At 31.6% G+C, this 25,751-nt stretch overlaps 1 protein-coding gene across 3 annotated transcripts in view; it reads left to right on the top strand.

The window, feature by feature from the left end:
* LOC129948010 (uncharacterized) overlaps positions 1-23,620 on the top strand; it is a 34,043-nt gene extending 10,423 nt beyond the window's left edge. Inside the window, exons 1-4 of one of the 3 annotated variants that reach the window (XM_056058812.1) lie at positions 16,672-16,805; positions 17,044-17,254; positions 22,537-22,629; positions 22,706-23,620. In XM_056058812.1, the coding sequence (XP_055914787.1) occupies positions 17,075-17,254; positions 22,537-22,629; positions 22,706-23,065 (633 nt within the window). In that variant the 5' untranslated portion in view covers positions 16,672-16,805; positions 17,044-17,074 and the 3' untranslated portion in view covers positions 23,066-23,620. The other 2 variants (XM_056058810.1, XM_056058811.1) reach the window with 2 other exon arrangements.
* Positions 23,621-25,751: the final 2,131 nt, after the last annotated feature.

Raw genomic sequence — 25,751 nt, forward strand, 5'->3', positions numbered from 1 at the left:
TTGGTGAAAAGGTGTGTAATTGTCTGGTTAGATTTGAAAGCCAATCGGACATCTTGGATGTTTTTGGTGACAACTTGCTTAAAACTCTCAGCCAGTTTTTGAACGTAAACAATGCTTTTGAAGTATCCTTTGTTGTTATCCTCATTTTTTTGTTTAGCTCGTCTGCATTGTTGTTGTAAAATTAAGCCACGAATAATTGCTGGCGGGAAACCGTTGTCGCTTCAAATTTTGGTCACTTTGATGGTATTTGAATGGTGGAATCTTTCGTCGGGGTCGATTAACGTGAAAACTTTGTTAATTAAATTGGAAGCTGTGTTGAAGATTATGTGTTTGGCTTGGTTGGACCGGAAGAAGTCGGCCAGAGATAAGTACACTCATTTGTCATCGTATATTCCTGATTTCTTCCTCCTTCAAGAAGACTTAGCTATTTATTTTTTAATATGTTTAAAATACCAATTTATGTTATGTTGGAAGCAGTTTTCCAATTTTCATTAATAAAATGTATTTTACACATTTCAGTGTTGCTAAAGTTAATTCTATGCTGCATGCACTTTGTATTCTCTTTTTAATGCCTTTTTGCGATCTGTTTTGTAATATGGAGCAACCATCTACAAGACAAGTTCGGAAAGGAATAAAAATATTCAAAAACGTTTAACAAGATTGATTGTTAATGGTTTCAACTCGAATGCCCTCTGATCATTCAAGACTCTTACTTAAGATATCAGATCGTCCTAAATAATTTGCAATTGTCTTTATATGGGATTTGTTATGTATGATACATATGATATCAATTGTCCTTTCTTGATCAAATAGACTTCTGTGCAGCTGTAGGTCCTCGATAACTTTCCAAATTTTATCATTAAGATTTGGAAGCAATTGTGGATATTTTAATTGAACTCAGTGATTATTTATTTGAGAAATAACACGGTCATGATACTTTTCTTGTTAAATATTTATAGTAATAGTTCTTTTTTGAAAATAAACGTTTTTCATATAAATAGCTTTCAATTCTTATAATTCCATTATTGATGGCTGCTGAGAAGGGAAGAACAAACCCCGAAAAAGCTTTAGTTTTGCGAACTGTGAATGCAAAGTTTTAACAATTATTGTTGTAATTCTTGACAATTTTAAAGCGTTGTTGAAGATTTTTTAGTTTTAACATGTGAAAACGGGGCTTCTAAAATGAAATTTCATATTGGAAAATCAATTTAAATTCTTAATGCTTAAATGCAGACTGACATCACGATTAATATTGTTTATTTTATAACTTTATAAAAATGTTATTTCACTTTAAGTTTAAATAAGAAGAGAAAATTTTAATTTTAGTTTGCTTTGAATAATTTATTATAAATCTTAATTAATATTATTTATATTTCACAAATAAATATTTAGAATTATTTTTTTAAGAAAAAGTAAAAAAAAGTCAATTCGAAAAATGAAACGTTAATGGATTGTCCAAATTTAATATCTTAAAAGATTGTTTTTTAATTTTTTTTAAACAATTAGATGACTAAAAGTTACGTTCAATAAATAGCAAAAACAAAATATACTTTTATTTTTATTTTATGGTATTCTTTTTGGACGACAAATTATTATTTCTAGCTAAATTCAAGGTCAATAATTGTTGTTGATTTTTGTCAGTCAAACATTAACCTAAATAAATCACTTTGACATTTATATCTTAACCTAGCAAAAGCATTTAAAAGTAATTACCTACTAAGATTATCGCTTAAAAACTTTGACAGGAAAAAAAATGCACACAAAAAAAAAGAAGACAAATTATCTAACTTTTCGGTAATAAATTATATCGACTAATTTTATTGTTAAAAATAAATGACACTTCTTGCGCAATTCACTTGAAATTTATTCAAATTTAATTCAATTGGAGCAAAATCTTAATGCCTCAATCTTTATTTGGAATTGGCTTTGTAATTTTATTTCTGCAATGATGAAATAAAATTTTGTGTCAAATTAAATTATCCTCACTGACAGAAACTAAAAATAAACTGAGAAGAAATTTTGCGCAAAAAACAATCACTATTAATCACAATTTTCAACACAATATAGAGACGACACAAAACCAAACTAAATACTCGTATGTAATAATTTAAAATTTGTGTTATGTGTTTCGGTCATTAAACCTTATTTGAAAAAAATAAATCGAATATCGGCCTCAATATAATTTAAAATATTATTCAGTCTAACCTTGAATCTATGTTTGGTCATAAATTAATTTTTAAAATAACAATTATTGACAATGCTGTCACAAGTAACTATTTCTATGCAAATTTTACATTTGTCAACAGAGAAACACTTTTAATTTTCTGACCGCAAAAAAAATCATAATGATGTTTTAGCAAAACATTTAAATATTTGAAAAGAGAGCACCATTAAAAATGTAAATTTAAATCTACTTTTTTGTTAAAAAAAAGTTAACAAATATATTCTGCATGTTTATTACTATTTTACAATAAATGTTAGGCAAAACCTGCTTCTATCGATTGATGGCGTTTATCTGTCATCATTTTCTTCGGCGATTAAAAAACCCAAATACGAGTAGGACAAAATATCAATCGATGATGATGAAGCAGAAATTTTAGATGCTTTATACTTATATAGTTATACAATAACCAGTATTATTTTTGTTACAAGTCTACATTGTACCAAGTGCTCAATACCGTTGGGGCCTTTGAATACATCCGCACCATGCCGTACACGGAAGGGAAAACAATTTCCATATACTTCAATGGAAAAGATCACATAATACTATGCAAAAAACATTTGGGTTTGAGGTCTGCTTCTGGACAAACGTCATTCCACAGCTTGGAGCTATTTACAATGCGGAAGAATTTTCAATTTCATTTCGAATTGGCCCCCGAAAAGTTGCTAGAGAGAACAAAAAAACAAGTTCATGGAAAGGTACAATATTGTATATGTCTTATAAAGAAGCAAACAGTAAAATAAATATCTTTGAAACATGAACTTAAACCAATGTTTCTAAATAATATGACAAGTTTCTTGCTTCCATCGAATTAAAGCCACATTTAAGAAAAATAATTCCTTAGACATTTCTTAACACAGGCTCTGAAAATATATTGTATGCAATTATTTTTACAAACATTTTAAGTATGTAATTTTTTGCAACTTGATCCACTGTTTGGCAGTGCAATGATGACAGAGGTTTACATATAATGTGAGACGGGTCAACCTCGTGATTTTAGTGCGCTTTTCTTTAGATAACAACTTAACAGAAACACAAAGTGTTGCTTTGAGGTTCAAAAGACTCAATTTGCATGACTTCTTTATCTTCAAATTTCAGTTTATTCACTTAACTAACATCAAGGAGTAAATTGTATTTAACTTTTGTACACAATTTATCCAATTAGTGACATAAGTGTTAAGCGTGTGCATAGATGTATTTTCACGCGAAATTTCAAATGAACTCTCTGTTATCTTCATAATGTACAACGTATAAAAATGTCAACACACATAAAATAAATAAAACAAAAACTTAAAAATACAATATTCTGTTGAACATAAAAATGAATGAAATTTGAACAAGTTTATGACAAATTTTTGTTTTGTTGGTCAAATACTTAATTTAATTATGCAGATTTAATTTTGCAAAACCTTGGTTAATAATAAAAGATTGAAATTATACTGAATTAAGATGTATTACGTTTGCGTATGTGGGTATACGGAGTTATGCAAAAATTAAGAGATAATAAAAGATGTTTTTTTTTTCAAAAATTCAAGAGAAAAAGAAAAGTGGTATAACAAAAGTAAATATACAATAAAAGTATTGCAACAAAACAAAAGAGCTGGACAGCGAACTCGAAAATTTAAAATTACGAGATGATTATGCATTCTGTGGAACTGAGGCAAAATCTGGTACATACATTTTTTTCAATATTTGGAACCTAAATAAATACATATTAAAATACTCAGAGGATAGTGGTAAATAAGGTTAAATTTTAACAATGCTAAATTTTAAGGTTGTATTATTCGTGACGTTAATGTGATGTTAGATATCTGTATTCAAACCTTGCCTAAAAGAGTCTTTTTTACAAGCACCATCCAAGAATAATTTTATCATTACTAAGTGCTTCTTTAATTACCCGTTTAAATTTTTAAGATAAATTGTACGTCCCCTTTATTCCTGACATAAGATTAGTATGTCAATAGATTTTCTAAGCGTTTAAGTGACACCAAATTTATTTATTTTATTTGGTTTAAAGTTTTCATTACGCTGGTCCTGTCATAAGTAGACCATAGATAAAAAAAGGTTCTGTGTCACATCAACATACCGTTAAAGCACTGATGTAGAATGCTTTCCGACGATGGTGTTTCAAAGGTTTTGTTTTTAGATAATATTTTAATTGATTCAGTGCCTGCTCTTCAATATTATTTAATGATAAAACTTTATCATCAAAATGGTTGTTCTCCAGTAGCAACGATGCGCGCCTTGCGTTTCGTGACCGAATTCGAGTCCACAGACTGAATAATCAGCCAAAAACCGAAAACATAGCCGATCTTCGTGAAAGTGTGCATCAGAATCTAGAGGCAGTCAATACCGCATCGTTCACATGAACTTGGCCGGTAACAGAAGATAACATGGCAAATTTTGAGTCTTTTGTTTACAAAATCCAACTCAGGGTTGTGTTTACTAATTATGGTCATCTTTAACGATGAAGCCCATTTTTGGATGGATGGGTACTTGTAAAAGCAAATTGTGAGATTTGAGATGCCAAAAATTCAAACGATTACAGAATGGGAATGCATTCGAGTAAAGTTACTGTTCGATGTGGATTTGGGGCTGGAGGCGTCATCGATCTAAACTTCTTCAAAAATAAAAAATGTCAATGTCGATAGCTATAGTTTGATGATCACTAATTAGTTGGATGATAAGAAAACCAAATACATACGCTTTCAACAGGATGGCACTGCGTGCCACACAGCTTAAGACGAAATCAATATTCTGCGCGAGTGGATTCGTGGCATGGTTATCTTGCCCCCTTTCAACTTGAATTTGACACCAAAGTGTAGTGATTTGACTACTTTCGATTTTTTCTTGGGGTGCTTTTTTAATTTGCAGGTCTCTGTGAATAACCCGCACACCTTCGTGGCCCTCTAAGACAACACGCTATCAGACAAATTAGGCCAGAATTAATTATGGTCTTAAAGTGGACGTTAGGAATGCACGAGAAGCCATTTAAACGATGTTCTATTTGCAACATTATATCATTGGGACTAATCAAATTAAGTAGGAACCCTATAGATATTGACTAAAGCCTAATGATAAAAACGATCACAGGTCCAAAGGTAGGAAGTACCTAATAATATGCTACGTAGTGGTGTAGTCTAAGAAAAATATAGCGTATATCTAATCATAAATGTGATTGGCGTATCTGCCCAAATGAACTGAGAATTATATGTTGCACCGAGTTAAAAATTGGTTCAAAACACTCTCAATACTCGTATCTACCTCCACTCAAAAAATTGTGAATTACTTAGCTCCGTTGCGGCGTGAACGACAGACAAACAAACAAACTGAATAACCCATTTATAATAACTAACGTAGGATTTCTAAAACTATATTTTTACTAATTTTAAAACCATCGTTAATTTCGGAATACTTTTTAGAAACTTTTAATAAAAATATGGTTTATTTCTGTATGTTTCTGTCCTTAATACAATAGTCTAGTCTTACATTCTTAAGATTTTCTATCATTGTAATTATTACCCACCGTTAACACCAATCCTAGATTTTCGAATTGCATTTTTAACATTGAGATAACATAATTTTAGTTTTAGCCTTAGTAAAAATTTAACAGTCGTTTTTATAGCTTTATAATTCAATGCTACGACAAACTTTAAAAATTTAAATTTAAACCGAACTTTGATATCGAGAAATCAAAAGACATTAAAAATCTTCTACAATGCAGTTGACCTTTTCAACTTCTGCACACATTTAAATTTGTTAATACCAAAAAGCAATTAAATTTCAATACAATGTAACATTTCTTAAAAAAAAGACCAACACATAAAATACACTGTTTAAACTCTGCTGAAGTCAGAGGTAGGCTAATCAACTTTAAACTATATAGTAGTTTAAACAATTAGCTTCTGAGTCATGTTTAATTCTACTTCTTGTCCCAAGAATACAAAAAAACAAAAAAACAAACAAATTACTAAGCCAATCACATTTTATGTTCTGCAAATCACTGATTTGCATAATTCTGAAGCCCATATGTACAGATACATGAGCCTGAGCAAAGGCAACATATGTACATAAACCTAAGCTGAATTATCGAATTACATTTTAGATTTATTTTCCAAATTTATTTTTTCCTTTTTTTAGTCTAAACGCATTGCCAACAACTCGAGTGCGTTGTCTGCTGAAATTACATTGCGCTCATTTTTCATACGCACTCATGCAGTACGTCTCGATGCACGACTTGATTATTGTGCTGCATGGTGCTGCTTTTAGACCATGGTTAAGAACGGGTTTGTCTGCGTAACATAAAAGTGGTCGAATATTGGCCTGGCCTGGTCTGGCCCACTTTTTGCTTTTTTTTTTTTTTGATAATAGAGTTAGAACAAGAATTCAATGATATCACCCATTGAACTCGACTTCATAAAATCCAATGATCATAGCTAGTTAAGTTTTTTGATCACTGAACACACTCATCGAGTAAGCACACGGCGGCGAGGTGGAGTGGCAATCGTCTAAATCAATTGAAACTTAATTATTAATTTACAGACCATGGGATTGGAAGTCAACTTTTTAAAACAAAGCCATTAGGCAAATTAGATCAGGTGTGATCCGTCAAGGTTTCAAATCAAATTTCCTGCCATTTATAATCCACGTACTTACAAAATGTTGGACTTTCAAATTAAATTTAAAACAAAAACAATCACAAAACTTCTAACTTCTAACTTTGTTGCCATTTTAATTGGTAGCATGGCTTACACTTGTTCTTTTGTTTTTTGATTTTTAACACACAAAGACTTAACATAAATTATGTAAGTCGAAGTCAATAAAAACTAAGAACTAGATTGAGTGATCTGGAAAATGACCGACTTGGAGTTGGCAAGCTGCCAAGGGTCAGTGTGGGGTTGGGGTTAAACGTTGCAACAAATGCAACACCACCGTAATATTTATATCATTCCATCACACTTACCATATATAATTTACTTCGTCTGTCTTAAAACTCAAAATCAGCAGCAATAATAAAAAAAATGCTGAAGACATAATCTCAAACTCAAACTCAGACCGTTGCGGTTTGTATGGGGTAATTAAAATGGAAATTAGTTGCAAATGTAAATCCTTGGCCGCGATCGACCGCTTGAATGTTATCGAGTTTTTGGTTCAGCCAGGTGATTGTATTCCGATTTTTAAGTCTTTTTACTTTTTGTATTTCTTGCAACGAACATACATCGGCAGCAAAAAAACCAAAGTCTCTGAGTGTGCCTCACATAAGTTTGCAAAAAACTTATACACACATATATAAAAGATTGAAAAACAAGAATTGGATGATATATGTATGATTTGAAAGGCGTTACCGGTTCTATTACAATCGACAATCGGAAAGATTGCTTTACTTACCACCACAATATTTTACTTATGAAATATGTAGGTTCAAAAGGTGTTATGACTTTTATAGTGTCATGTTTAAGACTTGAAATTTCGTACAAAAGGGCTTCTGGCTGGATATTATTTAATTTGTTCATTAGCTTGGGGAACGTAAAAGTGACGAGACTTTATTGCATATTAGTGACTAATTGAGGACCATAAACATGAGAAAGTCATAAAAATGGTGTGGTGTAAACATATGGAAACAAGAATTTAAAATTGTATGCGTTGCATCACAATAATTGAAGAAGCTATTCAAAAAGGTTAAAGTTTAAACAAAGAGAGGTGAGTTAGGCGCCTTTCTTATTCATTTATATCATTTGGAAAAGGAGATTGTTTGAAAATTGTGCTTTAGTAGATGGTATCAGAAAATTAGAATGTTATCGATATTTCTGCTATGAAAAGAGAAGGGTTATAGAGGAGCTAACAGCTTACGTGACGTGGAAATAATTTAGCTATAGAACAAATAAATAAGGCTGGTTGTGCAACAAGTCGTGAGATCGATTGTGCGTGGAAAACATTTAGACAGGAATGAAGGCACTTGTATAGTTTAAGAAATAGATACAATATTTAAGGATGCAAAAGAAAGAAATCTTTTTGAATGTGAGTGACATGAAAGTAAATAAATTAGGTGGCACAACAGTCCGTTGAGAACTAGGACATAGTGACTAACAAGTCTCATACCTGGGTACGAGTACTATTGTCCAGTATGGAGGGGACCTGCAGTTTGAAACCGAATCCAAACGGCTAATTTAAGAAAGTACTTTTCATGACAAGAACTTTTCTTGGAGAATTTGCCAATTCCTCGCAAGGACTAGTACCCTTAAAAAAAACTTTAAATTGAACAAGCAGGAATTGAATCCAAGACCTTTGGCATGACAGTCCATCCCAATAACCATCATGCCACGGGTACTATTAAGCTCAAATATTACCTAATACGTCTTCATCGATGAAATTTGATTTCAATTGGATTTTATTATTATCAATAGAATTTGCTTCAAGTGAAACTTTTAAAGTTTTAAGGTACTCAAAATCAAAATGTGCAGAAAGGGCTTTTCGTCCTTTTTGTTTTTATAAAACCAATATAAAATAAAAAGTCTGGTTGATTACCTTTAATACTATCGACTTTAATTGCAGTTCAACTAATTTTATTACGAAGAAAGACATTTTTGATGTTTGGTAAAATTAAAGAAATCCAATCGATACTTAAAGAAAAATAAAAACCTCAGTATGAGTTCTTAATATTGGTAAATAAAAATTTTCGACAAAGATATCTTAGGCACAAAAATAATGTAATAGTTTCAAATTTATAATTTTGGGTAACATTTTTTTAAAACAGAGCTTAAACTCCAATTTTTGTATTGCATCGAAAAAAATACTATTCGCAAATTCTGTACGGGTTACAATGGCGTGTTTTCCCTTACCAGTCTTTTTTCACTTGGGATTTGACATTTTATCCAAACATGACATTTCAATAGAAGATAAATAAAAATAATTTTCCGCCAATTTCTTCCGTCTGTCCTCACCCTATAGCCAAAATCATTATGTCAATTGAGTCCAAACATGGAAATTAGGGCTTGAAGCAGGCTAGCCAAATTTTCTTGAAAGCGCCCCATAGTTTTTATAAATATGTTTATTGGGTCTTAGCTTGGCTTCTTTTAATATACAAAATATATTTTTGCATTTCTCCAGGTGAACCCAACAAATTTTTCCATCTAGCTCGGTCACTAGCTGGATGTCTCCAGTTTCACGCTCCAAGTTGGGTGAGGTCACTTTCCACTTGTGCGCGCCACCTGATCCGCAGTCTTCCTCTACTGCGCTGTCCTGTGGGTGCGGATTCGAAGACTATCCGATCCGGAGCATTGATTTCCATGTGTTCTACGTGAATCAGACATCTTAGTCGTTGGACTTTTACCCTTCCTGCTAAGTTTACGTCCTTGACTACCTCAAAGTTACGTCTGTCGATGGTGACGTTTTAACCAAGACGACGGTGTTGTATGTCATGTCAGCAGCATATGCTAGTAATTGGACAGACTTTTGAAAGATAGTGCCTCTAGTTTTGACGTGTGAGCTTTGCACTATTCTTTCAAGCACGATGTTAAAAAAATCGCATGACAGCGCATCACCTTTTTGACATCGATAGGTTCTGTTAAGTTGTTTCCAACCTTTATGCAGCAGCGTGAATTCTCCATTCACAAACGGACGAGTTTGGCAGCGATGCCAAAACTAGACATGGCTCTATACAGCTCGTCCCTGTAGATGCTGTCATTTGCGGCCTTGAAATCGATGGAACGATAATGGGTGTCGATTTGGTGTTCTTGGGTTTTTTCTATTATATGTGCCGTAATGTGAATATCTAACCAAACTCGTAAGGACCTACCAGGTTGTTGACGATGGGCTTTAGACGTTCACATATTACGGCAGAGAAGATTTTATAGGCGATGTTAAGTAGACTTATTCCTCTATAGTTGGTGCAGTTTAGAGGGTCTCCTTTTTTCAGGATCGGGCAAACAATACTGAGGTTCCATTCATCGGGCATGTTTTCTTCCGACCATATCTTACAGATAAGTTGGTGCATGCTCCTAACCAACTTATCTCCAGCTGCTTTAAAGAGCTCGGCATTCAAGCCATCTGCTCCAGCGGCTTTATAAGACTTCAACTTAGATATGGAAATCTTTACTTCGTCTAAGTCGGGAGGACGGGATTGTTGGCTTTCGTCGTCTATATTGAATGGATCATCCTGCCTGACAGCGGAATTCAGTTCTTCGTCGCCGTACAGTCTGCAGAAGTGGTCCTTCCATATCCTCAGCATTGACTGCGGTTCACTATGATGTTTCCACTTTTGTCTTTGCAGCCTTCGGTTCTAGTTTTATGTACCTGTGAATTTCGTTTTCCCTGTTCATAAAACTTTCAAACTTCATTAATGCTTTTAAACCTCTCAACATCTTCGACCGCACGCTTCTCATGCCCTCTCTTTTTCCTTCTGAGAAGTCGGCGTTCCTCTCGCCTCTTCTGCTCATAGAGCTCACGAGCAGCTCTCGTCGTTTTATGCAGCGCCGCTTTGCGTGCCTGTTGTTTGGCTGCATTTGCTTTCCGACAATCCTCATCAAACCAGGGGTTCCTTGTTGATGGCTGTTGTAAATCCAGCACATCAGAGGCGGCTTCTCTGATTGCATCTTGGCAATGTTGCCACTGGTTTTCGATACATTGCGGCAAAAAACTTCGACAGAGGTTACTGGTAACTCGAACGGAAAAGGATTTGGCAATCTCTGGCGATTGTAGCCGTTTGACGTTGTACCTTCTCCCAGCACCTCCCTGTTTTACCTTCGGTCTGGAAATCCGAAGTGCTACCTTGGCTACAACGAGTTAGTGGTCCAAGTCGATGTTAGCTCCTCGGAAAGTTCGTACATCCATGATGCTGGAAGTGTGACTGGCGTCGATCGCAATATGGTCAATCTGGTTGACGGTTGATTGATCTGGAGAAGTCCGAGTTCCTTTGTGGATGACGCGTACTGGAGTTTCGCCCCAAAGCAAAATCTGTAAGCCTGAATCCGTTGTCGGAAGTCTTGCCATGTCGGCTGTTCTTCCCGATTATTCCACCAAAGATTTCTTCCCTTCCTAGCTTGGTATTAAAATCGCCCAGGACTATTTTAATATCGTAGCTAGGGCACTGCTCATATGTTTTGTCTAGGAGCTCGAAGAACATATCTTTGTTGTTGTAGTCTTTCTCTTCTGTAGGGGCGTGCACGCATATCAGGCTAATGTTGCCGAATTTAGCCTTGATGCGTATGGTCATGAGGCGCTCATTGATGCACCTATAGCTCAAGACTTTTTGCCTAAGTCTGGCTCCAATGAAGAAGCCGAATCCAAATAAGCACTGTTGGTTTTCGTAGTAGTAGTCAGCATAGTAAATATCGCAGTTTTTCATCCTCTTTTTGCCCGCCCCGTCCCATCGTATTTCCTGGATGGCGGTGATATCTGCTTTATATCGTTCTAGGGCCTCCGCTTATGACGGCACAACCCCCAACCTGGAAGCCTGGATTCTAAGTATAACTCCAAGGATGGGGAGCAGGATAAAACCGCTCCTTATACGCACGGGCTCCGAATAAGTCTAAGAAGCCCTATAAGGTGTTCACTAAGTATAGTTCAACCTTACTGGAACTGTAGACGCCACCGTTGATTCCATCTCGGGAATTCCTCCCCTGCCGTCTGGATAAGGAGAGGTGCCTTAATGGAAACACCTCTCCCCACCTCTCTCGTTCACTGCCCCCAACAACTTTCCACTGGGGTTGGAACCCAATCTCCAGTTGAGGTACTAGGCACCCGATGTTCATCACGGGGAGGTGAGAGTAGGAGTTGATAGACAGAGGTTGGTTTTCAGAAAAACCTGTGTACGCTTGTGTCCTCTTGAATGCACATGTCTACCATTTGAACATCCTTCAAATGATCTACAGGAGAAAAAACCAACTTATTATCGAAAAGAAGTTCTTTTCTATTTTCACGGTGCAAAAGTTTGCTTAATTATTATTTTTTGTCAAAATATTCATAACAATATTTTGCGTGGCATAATTGAAGGCAAGATCTTTCTTTGTTCTCCTAGGACTTGATACGGAACCATTTCTTAGCAGTTTTTTTTTGTCTAGTTGAATTTATTTACAAAATTACCTTAAAACACCAAGAATATTTTAAATATAATAGAATTATTTTCAGAATATATTTCTTGTCAACGAAATTTTAAGTCGGAAACCAATTTTTACCAATTTTAGTAGCAGCTCTTGAGAAATTTGTATTTTTTATATAAGGTTTTTCAACAAACCATAAGTGAGGTATTAACAATATTATATACTATTTGAAAGGTGTATGTATGCCATTAAGTGTGAAATATAATATCATTCAAATGCCCGCCTCGACTTCTTACGGTGGCACAGATCCGAGTGGTCCAAATTTCAATGATTCTTCCGCATAGATCCGGCTGAATTTGAGCGATGGCCTGCCTGTTCGCCTTTACGGGCGTTGGCTGATTGTTTAATGAACTGATCGTCTCAAATTGACCACCAAACGTTGAAGAGTCGACTGTGAAGGCCCACCACGTCTAACGCTACGTTTGCGTTAACAAACACTCTTTTTTATCATTTGAACGTGTTTTTTAATCGTGTAACTTGCCATAATGATTTGGCATAGAGAACCGAATAATAAACACAAGATTTGACAAGTGTCACCGAAACAAAATGGCTGCTACGGGGCGCAAAAATCTATCCGCACCAATTTAAACAAATACGGATTTCTTCAAGAAAATTTAGCACAAAAAAGAGGCTGGGATGCGACCCACACTGATAACTTCTCATCCCGTCTGTCGATCTGTTGTGCTTAAAAGTTTGTCTATATGTACTCGTTTCAATTTTTACGAAATTTGCGTACTATTTTTTGTAGATTATTTTTTATGAAAAAACGGACTGTTGGATTTTTATATAAAAACTACTGAATATCGAAAACAATATTTTCTGTGAAATAAAATAAGTCTGAAGCCAATATTTTAAATTTTTGAAAAGATATTTGAGTCGAAATTCAATTTTTACCAACTTTTATAAATTTTTTTAGGTTTTTATTTTTTGTAAAAAAACTGTTGATTCGATTTTTCTCAACATTTTTCAGAATGTTTAAAACAACATTTTTTTATAAAATAAAATAAGTTTGAAGCCTAAATTTCAAGTTTTTGAAAAGATATTTGAATCGATATTAAATTTTTACCAACTTTGAGTAATGTTTTTTTTAGATTTTTATTTTTTATAAAAAAACTGTCAATTTGATTTTCCTCAAAATTTTATCAGATGTCAAAAACTTTATTCTTAGTTGCACAAAATTGTTTTGGAGATGAAATCATATTTCAGTCGTAAAATTTTGGAGATGAAATCATATTTCAGTCGTAAAATTTTGGAGGTGTACATTTTTTTTCAGTTTTTTTTTTTTTATTTATAAAAAAACTGTTAAATGGATTTTTTTCAAAAAATATATTTCTTGGATATCACGTTACAATATATTATATAAAATTTAATTCAATTCTCTAGCGCTTTTGGTTCGTAAAATATTAACCAAAATTTTCACCTTTTTTCAAACTGCTATGGTAAAAAAACCACAAACGCAATTTTCTTGAGATCCCTTTCTGAATCTTTCTGCTTTATTATCTGTATAACAAAATTTATTTGAAAACGATATCTTTTCTGGTTCTTGAGCTATAGACGATAAACAAAAAACTTCACGAACGTACGTACACACGCACGTACAGGCATCTTTCTAAAAATCTTTTATTTCGACTCTAGGGACCTTGAAACGTCGAGAAATGTCAAAATTTTCAATTTGACAAATCGGACCCATTACAAAAGTCCTATGGGATGTTAAAAAGAAATCATTTTAAAGTCAATACCTTCATTTATTCACGAGATATTGAGTATGGAACATCAATTTTTAAAAATTTTGCGTAGGTACTATTTTTTGTAGATTTTAGTTTTTATGAGACAAATTTCTTGTCGAATGTCGAATAAAATATTTTCTATAAGATAAAATTAGTTCGAAGCCAATATCCTTAATTTTCCTAAAAGATATGTGAGTAGCAATTCATTTTTAACCATTTTTAAGTAATTATTTTATTTTTTGTAAAAAAAACTCTCACCTCGATTTTTCTAAAAATTTTACAGATGTTAAAAACTTTATTTAATTCAAGTCGCCAGCACTGCTGGTTCGTGAGATATTTTCGGTTAACCAAAATGTTCAATTGCTTGAAGAGTCCTTTCTGCATTATTATCTGTATAACAAATTTTATTTGAAGGCGATATCTCCACTGTTTCTTGAGATATGAACGAAGAAAAAAGTTTTGGGAGTATGAAATACGTAAACAGCCACGCACAGGAAACTCTCTAAAAATCTTTTACTTAGACTCTAGCGTCCTTGAAACGTTGAGATATATCAACATTTTCAACTCGACAAATCAGACCGATTACACTAACTTCCTATGAAATGTTAAAAATAATGGCGTCTAAAAGAATTAATTCAACAATGCATATGAAAACATAAGTTTCTGTTTATTTTACCAACATTTTAGTCTGAACCAAATTTGTAACAGTTTTAGCAGCATTTTTTTTTAAGTTTCTTAGTAAATTATTGTAACAGTTTTAGCAGCATTTTTTTTTAAGTTTCTTAGTAAATTATCCTGCGTTAACAACTAAATTATTTTGTTCTTGACATTCAGTTTTTTTTCCAATTTTGTGGTTCTTATTTTTTATTAAAAAAAACTGATTATCGTTTTTTCTAAAAAATTCACCAAATGTTAAAAAAAAGTATAATATTCAATGTTTTCTTTTACTGTTACTTCAATTTTTCCTAAAATTTTACCAGATGTCAAAAACGTTGCGTACATTTTTTTTTGAGGTATCATAATTTTTTTTCTAGAATATACGAGTTGACAAAATTTAAAATTACACAATCCGGACCGATTACAATAACTTTCTACTTTCCTTTTGAAAATGATAAACCACTCGTATTTTAAAGATCTTCATCTGTTTTGTAACTATTTGTTCAAAAATTCGTTAAAATCCTAACATTTTTGTTTGCACAATTTGAAAGAATTCTATCTTCCCACAAAAGAAATTGTTAAACTGCTGATAAAACTGTTAAAAATTTGTTGATGATAACCTTGCTCAAACTTAATGAACTAATTCTTTTAAACTAGTCTTCTTGTTCTAAATTCCTTTGTATTCCAAACTTAAGAATTAGCATTATTTTTAAATTTGGATTCAACTTTGAAGTTTTCTTTCTACTGCTCTATTTTCTATTTTTAAATTGCTTAACAAGGTGTCTGAAATAAATAATTCAGAACAATTAAAATAGTTATGCCTTCACCTTCAATCTTCAACAATCCGTTATAGAAAAAAAACATGGCGTTACTATCAAAAGTACCCATCATCATCTACATTTGGTTAACAAACCGTTTTATCATCTAAACAAACAAAAACCCCAAAAACAAATGTTTACACATTATTTTAGATTTCAATTTTAAAATAGTTTTTTATTTTTCAAATTCCTCCAGCAGTTCAAGGCTATAGACCTACAATCACTTGAAAATCTAAAATAACTATTCATAAGAGTGTTTAAATGATTCTTTAGAGTTTCAAAAACACATTTTATGTTTATTTCAAAGTCGGATCTTAACCAAAATTACAACAACAAATTTGTTACGAATAAAATTAATTCATAATAATTACAGTGACAGTCTGATCTTTTTTTTCTATTTCTATTGAGCAAAAACTTATATTGTCTGTACTTAATTAACTGTTAAATGATGTATAATTGTGCATGTCGGACTAAATTTTGTGTGTTGTTGTTGTTTGTCTAATAAATCCAAGCTCAAAGAAGTTTGAAATCAACCTAAAAAAATGTACTCGTACCTATTTACTTCTTATTTCAAGTTTCAAACCACACATTTAATTATACTTCTTAAGGTATCTATGGTGAACCAAATGTATCTATAAGGCTTAATTCTTCAACAGGTCGCTAACGTATATGTACCAAAAAGTTAAACGCCTTTAAAACCTCCATAAGACCACCTTGGTTATTACCCGCTGTACCTCTGTATATAGCCAAAGTTGCTTAAATTACAATTGCAGTTCAGACAATTGAACCCAAATCCAAACTTCAATCTACATTCTCTAAAAGATACCAAAAATTAGATAGAGGGGGCTAAAGCCGAGAGAGAGAAAGAGAGTGGGAGAGAAAAAAGCGAGTCGAATTTTTATGATGCAAAAGTTGCAACTTGAGCTTTTTTTGGCACAACATTCTTTGAGATGTTCGGTTTTCTTAGGCCTCATAACCGCAAATTCCCCACAAAACTACATAAAATCTTACCTTACCTTAAAGACACAAGAAAAAAAGCTGCTACGCTTACCTTACCGTTGTTCGTCAAACGGCCTTCCTCACCTCGAATAAGTCGATGAGTGGCGTGAAGTGGAGTGGAGTGGAGTGAAGTGAAGGTATGGTATTGGTTAAGCCACAATATAACTTTTGGCTGCATCAAGTTTGGCTGCTGACGCTTGAATTTTGTTGTTGTTGGTGCGTTGGAGCCACACTTGAGAGCTTGAGACCGAGACCGAGCAGCGAACACTTTAAGTGCGGCATGTAGGTAGGTACCCCCTAAATCGTACCCAACACTGTAGTTTATAATCATTTGGTTGGAGGTTGTTAACGCGTTTGTATCGCTGAGCTCCTTGTTTTTTGTTTCTTACATTCGGTGTAGTTACTTGATCAATTTTTTAAAACCCGACGCAAGACTACGGTTGGTTTTTTTTTTTATTTACAAAGACTTTCGAGACATTTGAAGGCGGCTTAAAAAAAATTCATCTCATCATTTCTCCTTGCAGATAAACACTACATATCAGAAACTCTATAAACATGCATCCGAGAAGTAGTATTTGTGTCCTGGTTATCCTGATGGCTGCCCTTATCTGCGATCAAACAACAGCCCTGCCCAGCACCAGGGCGAAGAGGCAAGCTGCTGCTTCGGTATCAGCTGCTGCCACAACATCTCTAGAGGGACCAAAATCCAACGACTTGAACCCTATTGACTCACAGGTAAATTATATGTTTTTTTTTTTGGTTTTCTTTTGTGTATATGCATTTTATTTTGATGAAGAGATTTTCCGCTTTTCCATTGCGCAATAATGGAAAATCGTATATCCATGCAAAGCTCTGAGGCAGGGGAAGGTTTTAGCTGAATTTTAACCTGCTGGTGGTTTTGGTCGGGAAGCCTTTCCAGGCGAAAGTAGTTTTTCGCGCATATAACTACTTTATACGAGACGTATTGTGTTTTTTTTGTTGTTGTTTTGTTTAAGTCTCGAATATCTTTTGTGTAAATAAATTTCGTGATCAATGTTGCAACCAGTTTTTTTGAGCTGCGAGAAAGATATTTAACAACAAAATCATACCTATGGCCACTCTTAATGCATAACACCTTCGAGGTTGTGAAAAGCTTAAAAAAAGAAAAAAAAATACCAAAAAATAAAACAGACGTTCAGACTTAAGGTATGAACCGCTTTTGGGGAATTTTATAACCAATTTTACTTAACATCTATTGTAGCGCGTATTTTTGTATTTTTGGTATTTCATATCTTTTGTGGTTTATTGAGTCTTAATTAATTATATTATCAAGCAAATAGCTTGGAGGTGACTAAGAAATGGTATGTTGGCCTTAATATTTGGACTTACTCACATAAAAATGTCCAATAGTGGATTGTCTTGACGAACACCAAATGACCTTGAAGTGTTGAGAGTCTTAATTATTATTTTTGTTTAAATGCGGTGGCTTAGATTATTTTTTGGTTTGTTTAATGTTGAATAAAATTATTATGTCAGATTGACGGTACGGTGGCGATGGCGCGCAGTTTAATCGATTTAATTTATTACACAATCCAACGCGTAAAGTCTGCGATGAGAAGGTTTGATGGTGATAACGTGATAAATATGCAAAGCAGTATATCTCTTCATGGTGGTTTGTCGTTTATTTTTGTTTTGTTTTTAGTTTTAGTTATTTTTGATTTAATTTATTGATTTTTTATTTCAAGAACATTGCTTAGACCATAAATGGGGTGGGCCTTGATAAAGACTTTTAAACAATAGCAATAAAATAATTTCAAAGATATGTTTGAGTTGATAGTTAGACGAATAAAATATTGGTAATATTTGTTTTCGTTGTTTTTAAATTCAAAAACAAACCTTGTTGAATTTTATTTTTATGTTGAAAGTGATTTGAGTCATATTTGTGTCAAATATATCTTAAGAGTTAGTTTGAAGTATTTAGTCAAAAAAAGTTATTAATAATGTTGTTGGCACATTTGCATGCTAATAGCCGGTTTATTATGTAAACCAAATGATCTTCGAGGTCATGGGTCCTATAATATAATCGTATACAGAGACTTGGGTTATGTGACCATATGTTAACATTCCCATTTAACTGATGTTTTTTTTTTTGAATTTACACGTGTTAAATCATTTTGGTTTTTTATTTTTGTAAATAATTTATTTTTAATTTATTTTTTTTAATCTCTTGTGTTTTTTGTATAAACTTTTGAAAGTTCAGAACTTAGTTTAGGGGATGTTCTTGAAGTCAGCGGCCAATTCCTCAATCAGACATTTATTTAGTCTTAGAGAAAAGTTGTCAAATTTGACAGAAATCGATAGTAATTGTTCTCAATGTCAATATGTAAAACAAAATATTATTCAAATCTGGATGAATGAATGTTCAAATCTCATTTGTTACAAAAGTGACCTTCATAAAAATCACTTACTTAGATTTACATATCTGCGAAAATTTTATGTGAGTATGTTAAATAAAAAAAATAGAAAAAAAATTGGTAAAACGTCTTATAAATGCAAATAATATTTATTTTTATAATGTAAGAGGGTGAATTCAGGTATTGTAAGAAGTGGTTCAAAACAATGTGTTTCACATTATGATCTCCAGATTTCTTTCAGTTTTTCTGTTTCTTTTCACTTGTGGAAAATTAAGTTTATATCGAAATTTGTTTGATATTTTCTAACGATTCCCTTTAAGATATCTTCAGATGTTTGTATTTGCAAAGAAAATTACTAAATTATTAACGCCCGACAAGTTTTATTTTAAAACAAGTTTGGTTAAAAAAAAAAGTTTATAGTGAGCCAACTTAAACAGATATGGAAAATATTAAAGGGGAACATTTCTGTCATACAATCCTTTAGCAAACTTTCAACCGTTTCAGCAGCTAACGCACTTAAAGCTCTCAAATCAGAAAAAACTTTTTTTTTTCTGGCGTGATTTATATATTTGTATGTATAAATTCTCTTCAATAAATGGGCTATCTTACACTGAAATAATTTTTAAAATCAGACCTGTAGTTCCAAAGATTAGCGCCATCAAACATACAAACAAACAAACGAAGCTTTTGGTTGAAGGATGTAAAAGACATGTGCAACATAAGTACTCACAGTCTTTTATTCAGCACTTTTTTCGTATTCTAATCTTCGAAAATGTTGATAAATAAAACAAGAAAAATAATAGATTTTTTAACAATGTGGATTAAGATTTCGATAGACATTCACATTTATGATCTCCAGAAACTTCATTCAAACGCATCAAAAACATTCTTCAGATGTATTATATTAGCATAGATTCCATTTAAAATTTATCAAAGTGAGAATGATTTGGGGACCAAATAGCTTAAAATTTTTAATAGTAGTCATTTTGTGCATTCTCGTATTTCATGTCCTTCCACTAAGAAAATTAAAAAATCTAGCAATATTTATCAAAAACTGTTTGAAGCTTATGTCATACATCAGAAAAGTCAAAATGTACACATTTGAAATAAACCTTCCTTTCTTATACCTGGTTTATGTAATTTTAATATCATTTCTTTAAGTGAATCGTTTATTTATTTAAATTACTTAAGGGTCTCTCAGAAAGCTAAAATAAGTTTGTATAAGCTTTGTTTCTCGGAACTAGATTTGTTCGCTTAAAAATGGGAAAATTCTTAGGTAATTGACTCTAAAATGCGTTTTTCAAAATATTTCCAAGGATTTTTCACATAACCGATCCTTACTTTTTCTTGATTTGATGAAAGAAATTTAAATAATTTACAAATATTTTGCTTCTGATTAAAAATAATCCTGAGTATATCTTTTAACCCTAATTTTGTTGTACTATCAAGTGTTGCGATTCATTTTTTAACCGTACTATGCGAATGTTAAGTGTGAATGTTTAAAACCTCTATCTTTATTTGTCTTATTAATATTCAGGAAATAAAAATCAACGTGCATTGATAGTTAATTGCAAGGACACATACGAACTATATTTTCAGTATTGCATTCGTTAAAAATATTGAAGTCGAGAATTTCATTAAATCTAACGATGTTAAGGAAAGTCTAAGAAATGTCTGGTCCTCACTTCTGCAGGCTTAAAGGTTGGGGCAATTAAGTTCAAACTTGAAAATTAATTTTTTTAAACTAAATTGTGTTGGGTGTTTATTTTTTTAGGACCAAAAATAGAAATAGTCTCAAAAAAATTTTTGGTCAAAAATTGAAATTTCGAAAAAACTAGAAAATGGTAAGATTAATTCTTTTGAAATGGTTTTATTTTTTTTTTCTTATCTTGGCTAATTTTATTTTGGTTTTTATTTTTCTCAAGAACTAAAAATTGATTGATACAAAATGAATTAAAAAAAAAACACTCTTACAATCTAAAAAATAAGTAAAGTTTTTTTGGAGAAATAAATAGAATTTAAGTTTTTGAGGTAAAATTATTTTGCACATTCTTAAACCTTCATAAAGATTCTAAATAGACTTCTATGAGGGATCAAGTGATACAGTCTTTTTATTTTAGGACATCGTATGTCAAATAAATTGTAATGTAAATCTTAGGCTATTTTTGAAAAGGCTTAAATTTAAAATTATGTGTTTCCAAAAGTATGTAATTTAAATGTACAACAAGCCAGTATCAAAGATAAAACAATTTTAATCTAACCAAAACAATCAAAAACACTTAAGTCAAATACTTTATTTGATAATACTTAAAAATTAAGTAAAATCGTTTTTTAAACTTATTGACATACAGATCTTATAAAAAGCGTTTAAAAATTCCCTACAAAACAATTTTGTTTTGGGATGTTCAACTAGATAAAACTCGTTCAAAAGACAAAGATTGATATCATAACTTTAAAAATGAATATAATAATGTTTACCATTTACAAAAATGGTTATAATTTATTTTTTATAAAAGTAAAGTCAAAAAGATCATATCATTTAATAAAATAATGGCTTATTGTTTGTTAGATGTATAATTTTCAATACGTAATTAAATGTTTTCAAAAATTCACAGTTAAACTCAAATTTTATGAATTTTGTTTGTTAATAAAGTATTAAAAATAATTTCACAGGGTTACAAAAAAAGATGATTTTTAAAAGTATTAAAGAAAAATCACACAAGTAGTTTTCAGTAGAGTTTTTTTTAATTTTAGCCTTTTAAAACAATGTCTGTCTTTTCCTTGATTGTAATGTTTCTGCCGTTATAAAAATCGTTATTTTTCCCAAAACCACAACAAGAAACTTATTTAACATTTTAAAATATATTTTAAAAAACATTTCTCTTTTTTCTTATTCTAAATATTTCGAGTACTAAACGCAAAAATATTCTAACCGCCATAAAAAAAAATTTGTATTGATTTCTACCAATTGGACCCCTTTTGATGTAAATGTCGCTTCAAATAAAATATTGTTCAATTTGTTAAAGAAGCCTTAAGTTCACAAAAATGTGACCAATATCATTTTAAACCGTAATTCTGTGTTCATTTTTTTGAAAATCTAAATTAATTTAGTGGCCTTAATATCCTTAAATGGAAAAACTGCATTTTATGCCGGACTCAAACTTGTTTTTATAAATTCTAAAAATGGCACTGAATCTATGATATCATTTGAACACTTCACGCTAATGATGAAAAATAAAAATTAGTGCATATAATATTAACATTCATTAAACAATTCAATGAATTATTGGACAAAATCAAATAGAAAGGACGAATAGTGAGATAGTTAATAATATTTAAAAAATTTAAATTATATAAGAAAATAGATCAGTTAGTATATTTTAATTTTTATAAATAAGTCATTATTTTTCGTGCTTTCACAAAAAATATCAAAGAACTCGGGAAATATTTTGTTGACATATTATATACATGTCCGTAAAAACTTGAAACAGCAAAAAAATAGTCACCTTCTCAGTTTTTTCTTCTATTGTTTTACTGCACGCACACTGTCTCACTGTTCGCACTTTTTCACTTCATATTTTGATCCGAAATAAAAAACAAAAAATTCTTAATACAAATTTCCAGGAAGGAGACCTTAGTGATGTTGATAGAAATAAGAGAAAAGTACCAGACGCTGCTTTTGAGGCTAAAAACGCTGTTCTTGGATTTGTCTTTGGCGTAAGTTGGCTTGAATTATTTTTCCTTCTATTTCTATTTCCTACTTCAACATACTTTCTCTTTATCTTCTCTATAGAAAATCGACAGTCTTTTGGACACCAAGACCCGATTACTCGACCAACTCGATAAGACCAACGTAGAAAAGAACAGGGAATACAACATTCAATCCCCAGTACCAATTCGTGATTTCCAAACCCTCGTCTCAGCTGTTGTCTCACCCAAAATCCGAGCTGTTGGCAATCTAGCCAATGACCTTACAACCGGAGTCCTTACCACATTCACCGCCTTCAGTGGCGGTTCATCAGGAAATGGAAACGCCCAAGCCGGTCTTGGTAATATCGTTACGAAAATCTTAGGTTTCTCCGGACCTATCCTCCAAGGATCATCAGGATCAACGACGGAAGTCGTCCCAGACTCCGAAGAAGATAACTATTAGACAAAAAAAAAGAAAAAGGGAATTAATTTAAAAATTTAAAAACGCGGTTATAAATTATATACCCTCGTGGTTGTGTATGATAATTATATAAATATTTTATATAGAATTTCGATTTTGTACCTAAATTTACTTTTTGTTAGTAGATTGTTTATAATTATGTGTACTATAATTATTATGCTTATGTATTGAATTTATTATTTTTTGTGTTTGCTTTGTTTTATGTTTTAATTTTTGTTTTGTTAATTTAAAAATGAAAAAGAAAACACATTGTAAATTTTTAAGAAGACTACAAAAAGACTCCTAGAAACATATAAATGATGATTGTTTTCCTAGCTTAAGAATAATCCAAATCCAAATCCACATATCCCCATGTGAAATTTTGTAAAAACTAATGGTGGAAAGTTAATATCAAAAATACAACATTCAACATACACACATTACATTTTCATTGTAAAAACATAATTAAATCAAAAAATCATTTTGTTGGCTAATTTTATGCTAAAACATTTATCTAATAGTTTTAATAAACGAAAAGGATTCAAATTTAAAAAAAAAAATAATAACTCTTTCTTTTTATTTCGAAATTTAAAATTATGAGGTTATCAAGCTTTTGTATTTCCTGCCCAGAGTTTTGCATTTGAAAAAGTTTCTTTTTTTCTTTGTTTAAGAAACAAAATAGGAAAACAACAATTTTTGACATTTATTTTTATAAAAACCTTTTCAGAAAACGGAAACAGTTAGAAGTGGAAGGGCTATAGAAGTTAATAAGAAGGATGACGATGTTCCCGAATTCAATAGAGAAAGAGTTTCATTGGACATTCCTGATCGACTTTTCTCACAGTCGTTTACAACATTGACGAGTGTGTCAAAAGTTGCATCAAACTTCATAATGGTAAAGTATTCTTTGTTATTTTTGGAACAAGCCATGTGTAGGAAATGTTGAGTAAGCAAAATTTAAGAAAACAAAGTTTTCCGTCATGATAATTTTGATTACAAAGCACATATTTTTAAGAACTCAAAAATATTGTGTGTGAGGTTAGAAACGTCATTTTCAATTCCCTTAAGTTAGGAGCAATATTTAATTTACCAATGTGTTTATGGGAAATGACAATTTATTCATTGCTTGCAATGCTCTTTTTCATGAAGTTTTTTATATGTTGCTAGTTTATAGGCATTATTTAATTTTGATTACGGTACCTGAAATAGAATATAATTTTTTAAATGTTTGCTTTAACATTTTTTTCTTGCATTACACATACACATTATTATTGGACTAAATCATACAAAGCAATAGTAGATCTCTTATATTTGGACAGGTACCCCTTTAACCAGTTAAAGTCCTGTGGACAATACACCATAAAGAGTGTTCAAAATGATTGGTGATATAACTGAAACCAAAACTTTAACATATTCATTTCTTTGGATGTTTTATTGATATGTTAATAACATATGCAAACAATTCTGCAGTAATGATCGAAGAAATCCAAGTCCTCGTACGTATTGTCAAGTATAGAGATTCTTTTTTCAACTACACTTCAAGAATGTAGAATACATAACCCAAATCTTTGTTTCCCCTTTAATTTTATATTTAAATCTTAAGACCAAATTACATGTTAATTATATAAACAAATTCAAGAAATTCTTGCAAAGCTGAACATATGCGTTGATTGAGAGTGGAACTTAGGACACTGCCTAAAAATTACATTATCTAAATTTGAATTTTTACGTTTTAATATCTTCTTTACATCCCTTTTTATTGCAAGGATTTAGATTTCTTGAACGACAAATCTGACATATTCGTATACGTACAATTTGTTATCAATATAGACAAATTTTTTTTGAATTAATCGTGGCCGTAAGAAAGTACGAATAATGCTCTATTTTCTTATTTACAAAATATTTTAGCTTTAAAGATGCTCCTAACCTTAAAATGTAAGGTCAAAAATAGGTTTTTGTGTATTTTTTTTCAAAAACACTACAAAATATATTGAGAATACAAAAAAGGGATTGTATTATGAATATCAGTGAATGGCTACATTAATTTTTGCATTCAAAAATGGCGGGTATAAAACATTCCATTCCACATAATTAGATGTCTTATGTAGTAACAGCTATTGAAACCTTCTGAAGTTATTTTTTTTTTTTAAAGTACGTTGAATTTTTGCGATTTATTTATTTTTTGGGATACAACTTTGGATAAATAAACCCTATGTTGACAAAATAATGAACTTTGAATCCTTTTATATAAAAGTTAAGGGACGTAGAGGGTCGCTTATGTGTTTTTATTTGTAGTTAAATTATTGTACTATCTATTAAAATATATCTAAAATTCTTGGGAGTTACTAAAGAAAAAAATCATGGTGGGATGACATTGTTACAAAACTACTCTAAAATATAATTTTTTTTATAGAAAACATTTTTCCAAAGTTATTAAAACAAATCTCCCAAATCTCGAAAACATAATTTTATTAAATTCCTTACACCAATTTTTCGACGTCCCAACATTGTCTATCGTTTTCTTCAAAATCATTGAACTATATGAAAAAAAGTATTGCTACCTTTAGGGTGTACTATTAAATACAATGTGTATCTAAATCTGGTTTCAAGAACAACTCATGGGTATTTTAAATACAACTTTTAAAATTCCTTATAGCACTTAGGATTCGAGGTTTGTTTAAAAGGTTGT

This window comes from Eupeodes corollae, chromosome 2 (assembly GCF_945859685.1).
Source record: "Eupeodes corollae chromosome 2, idEupCoro1.1, whole genome shotgun sequence".
NCBI classification, from domain to species: Eukaryota; Metazoa; Arthropoda; class Insecta; order Diptera; family Syrphidae; genus Eupeodes; species Eupeodes corollae.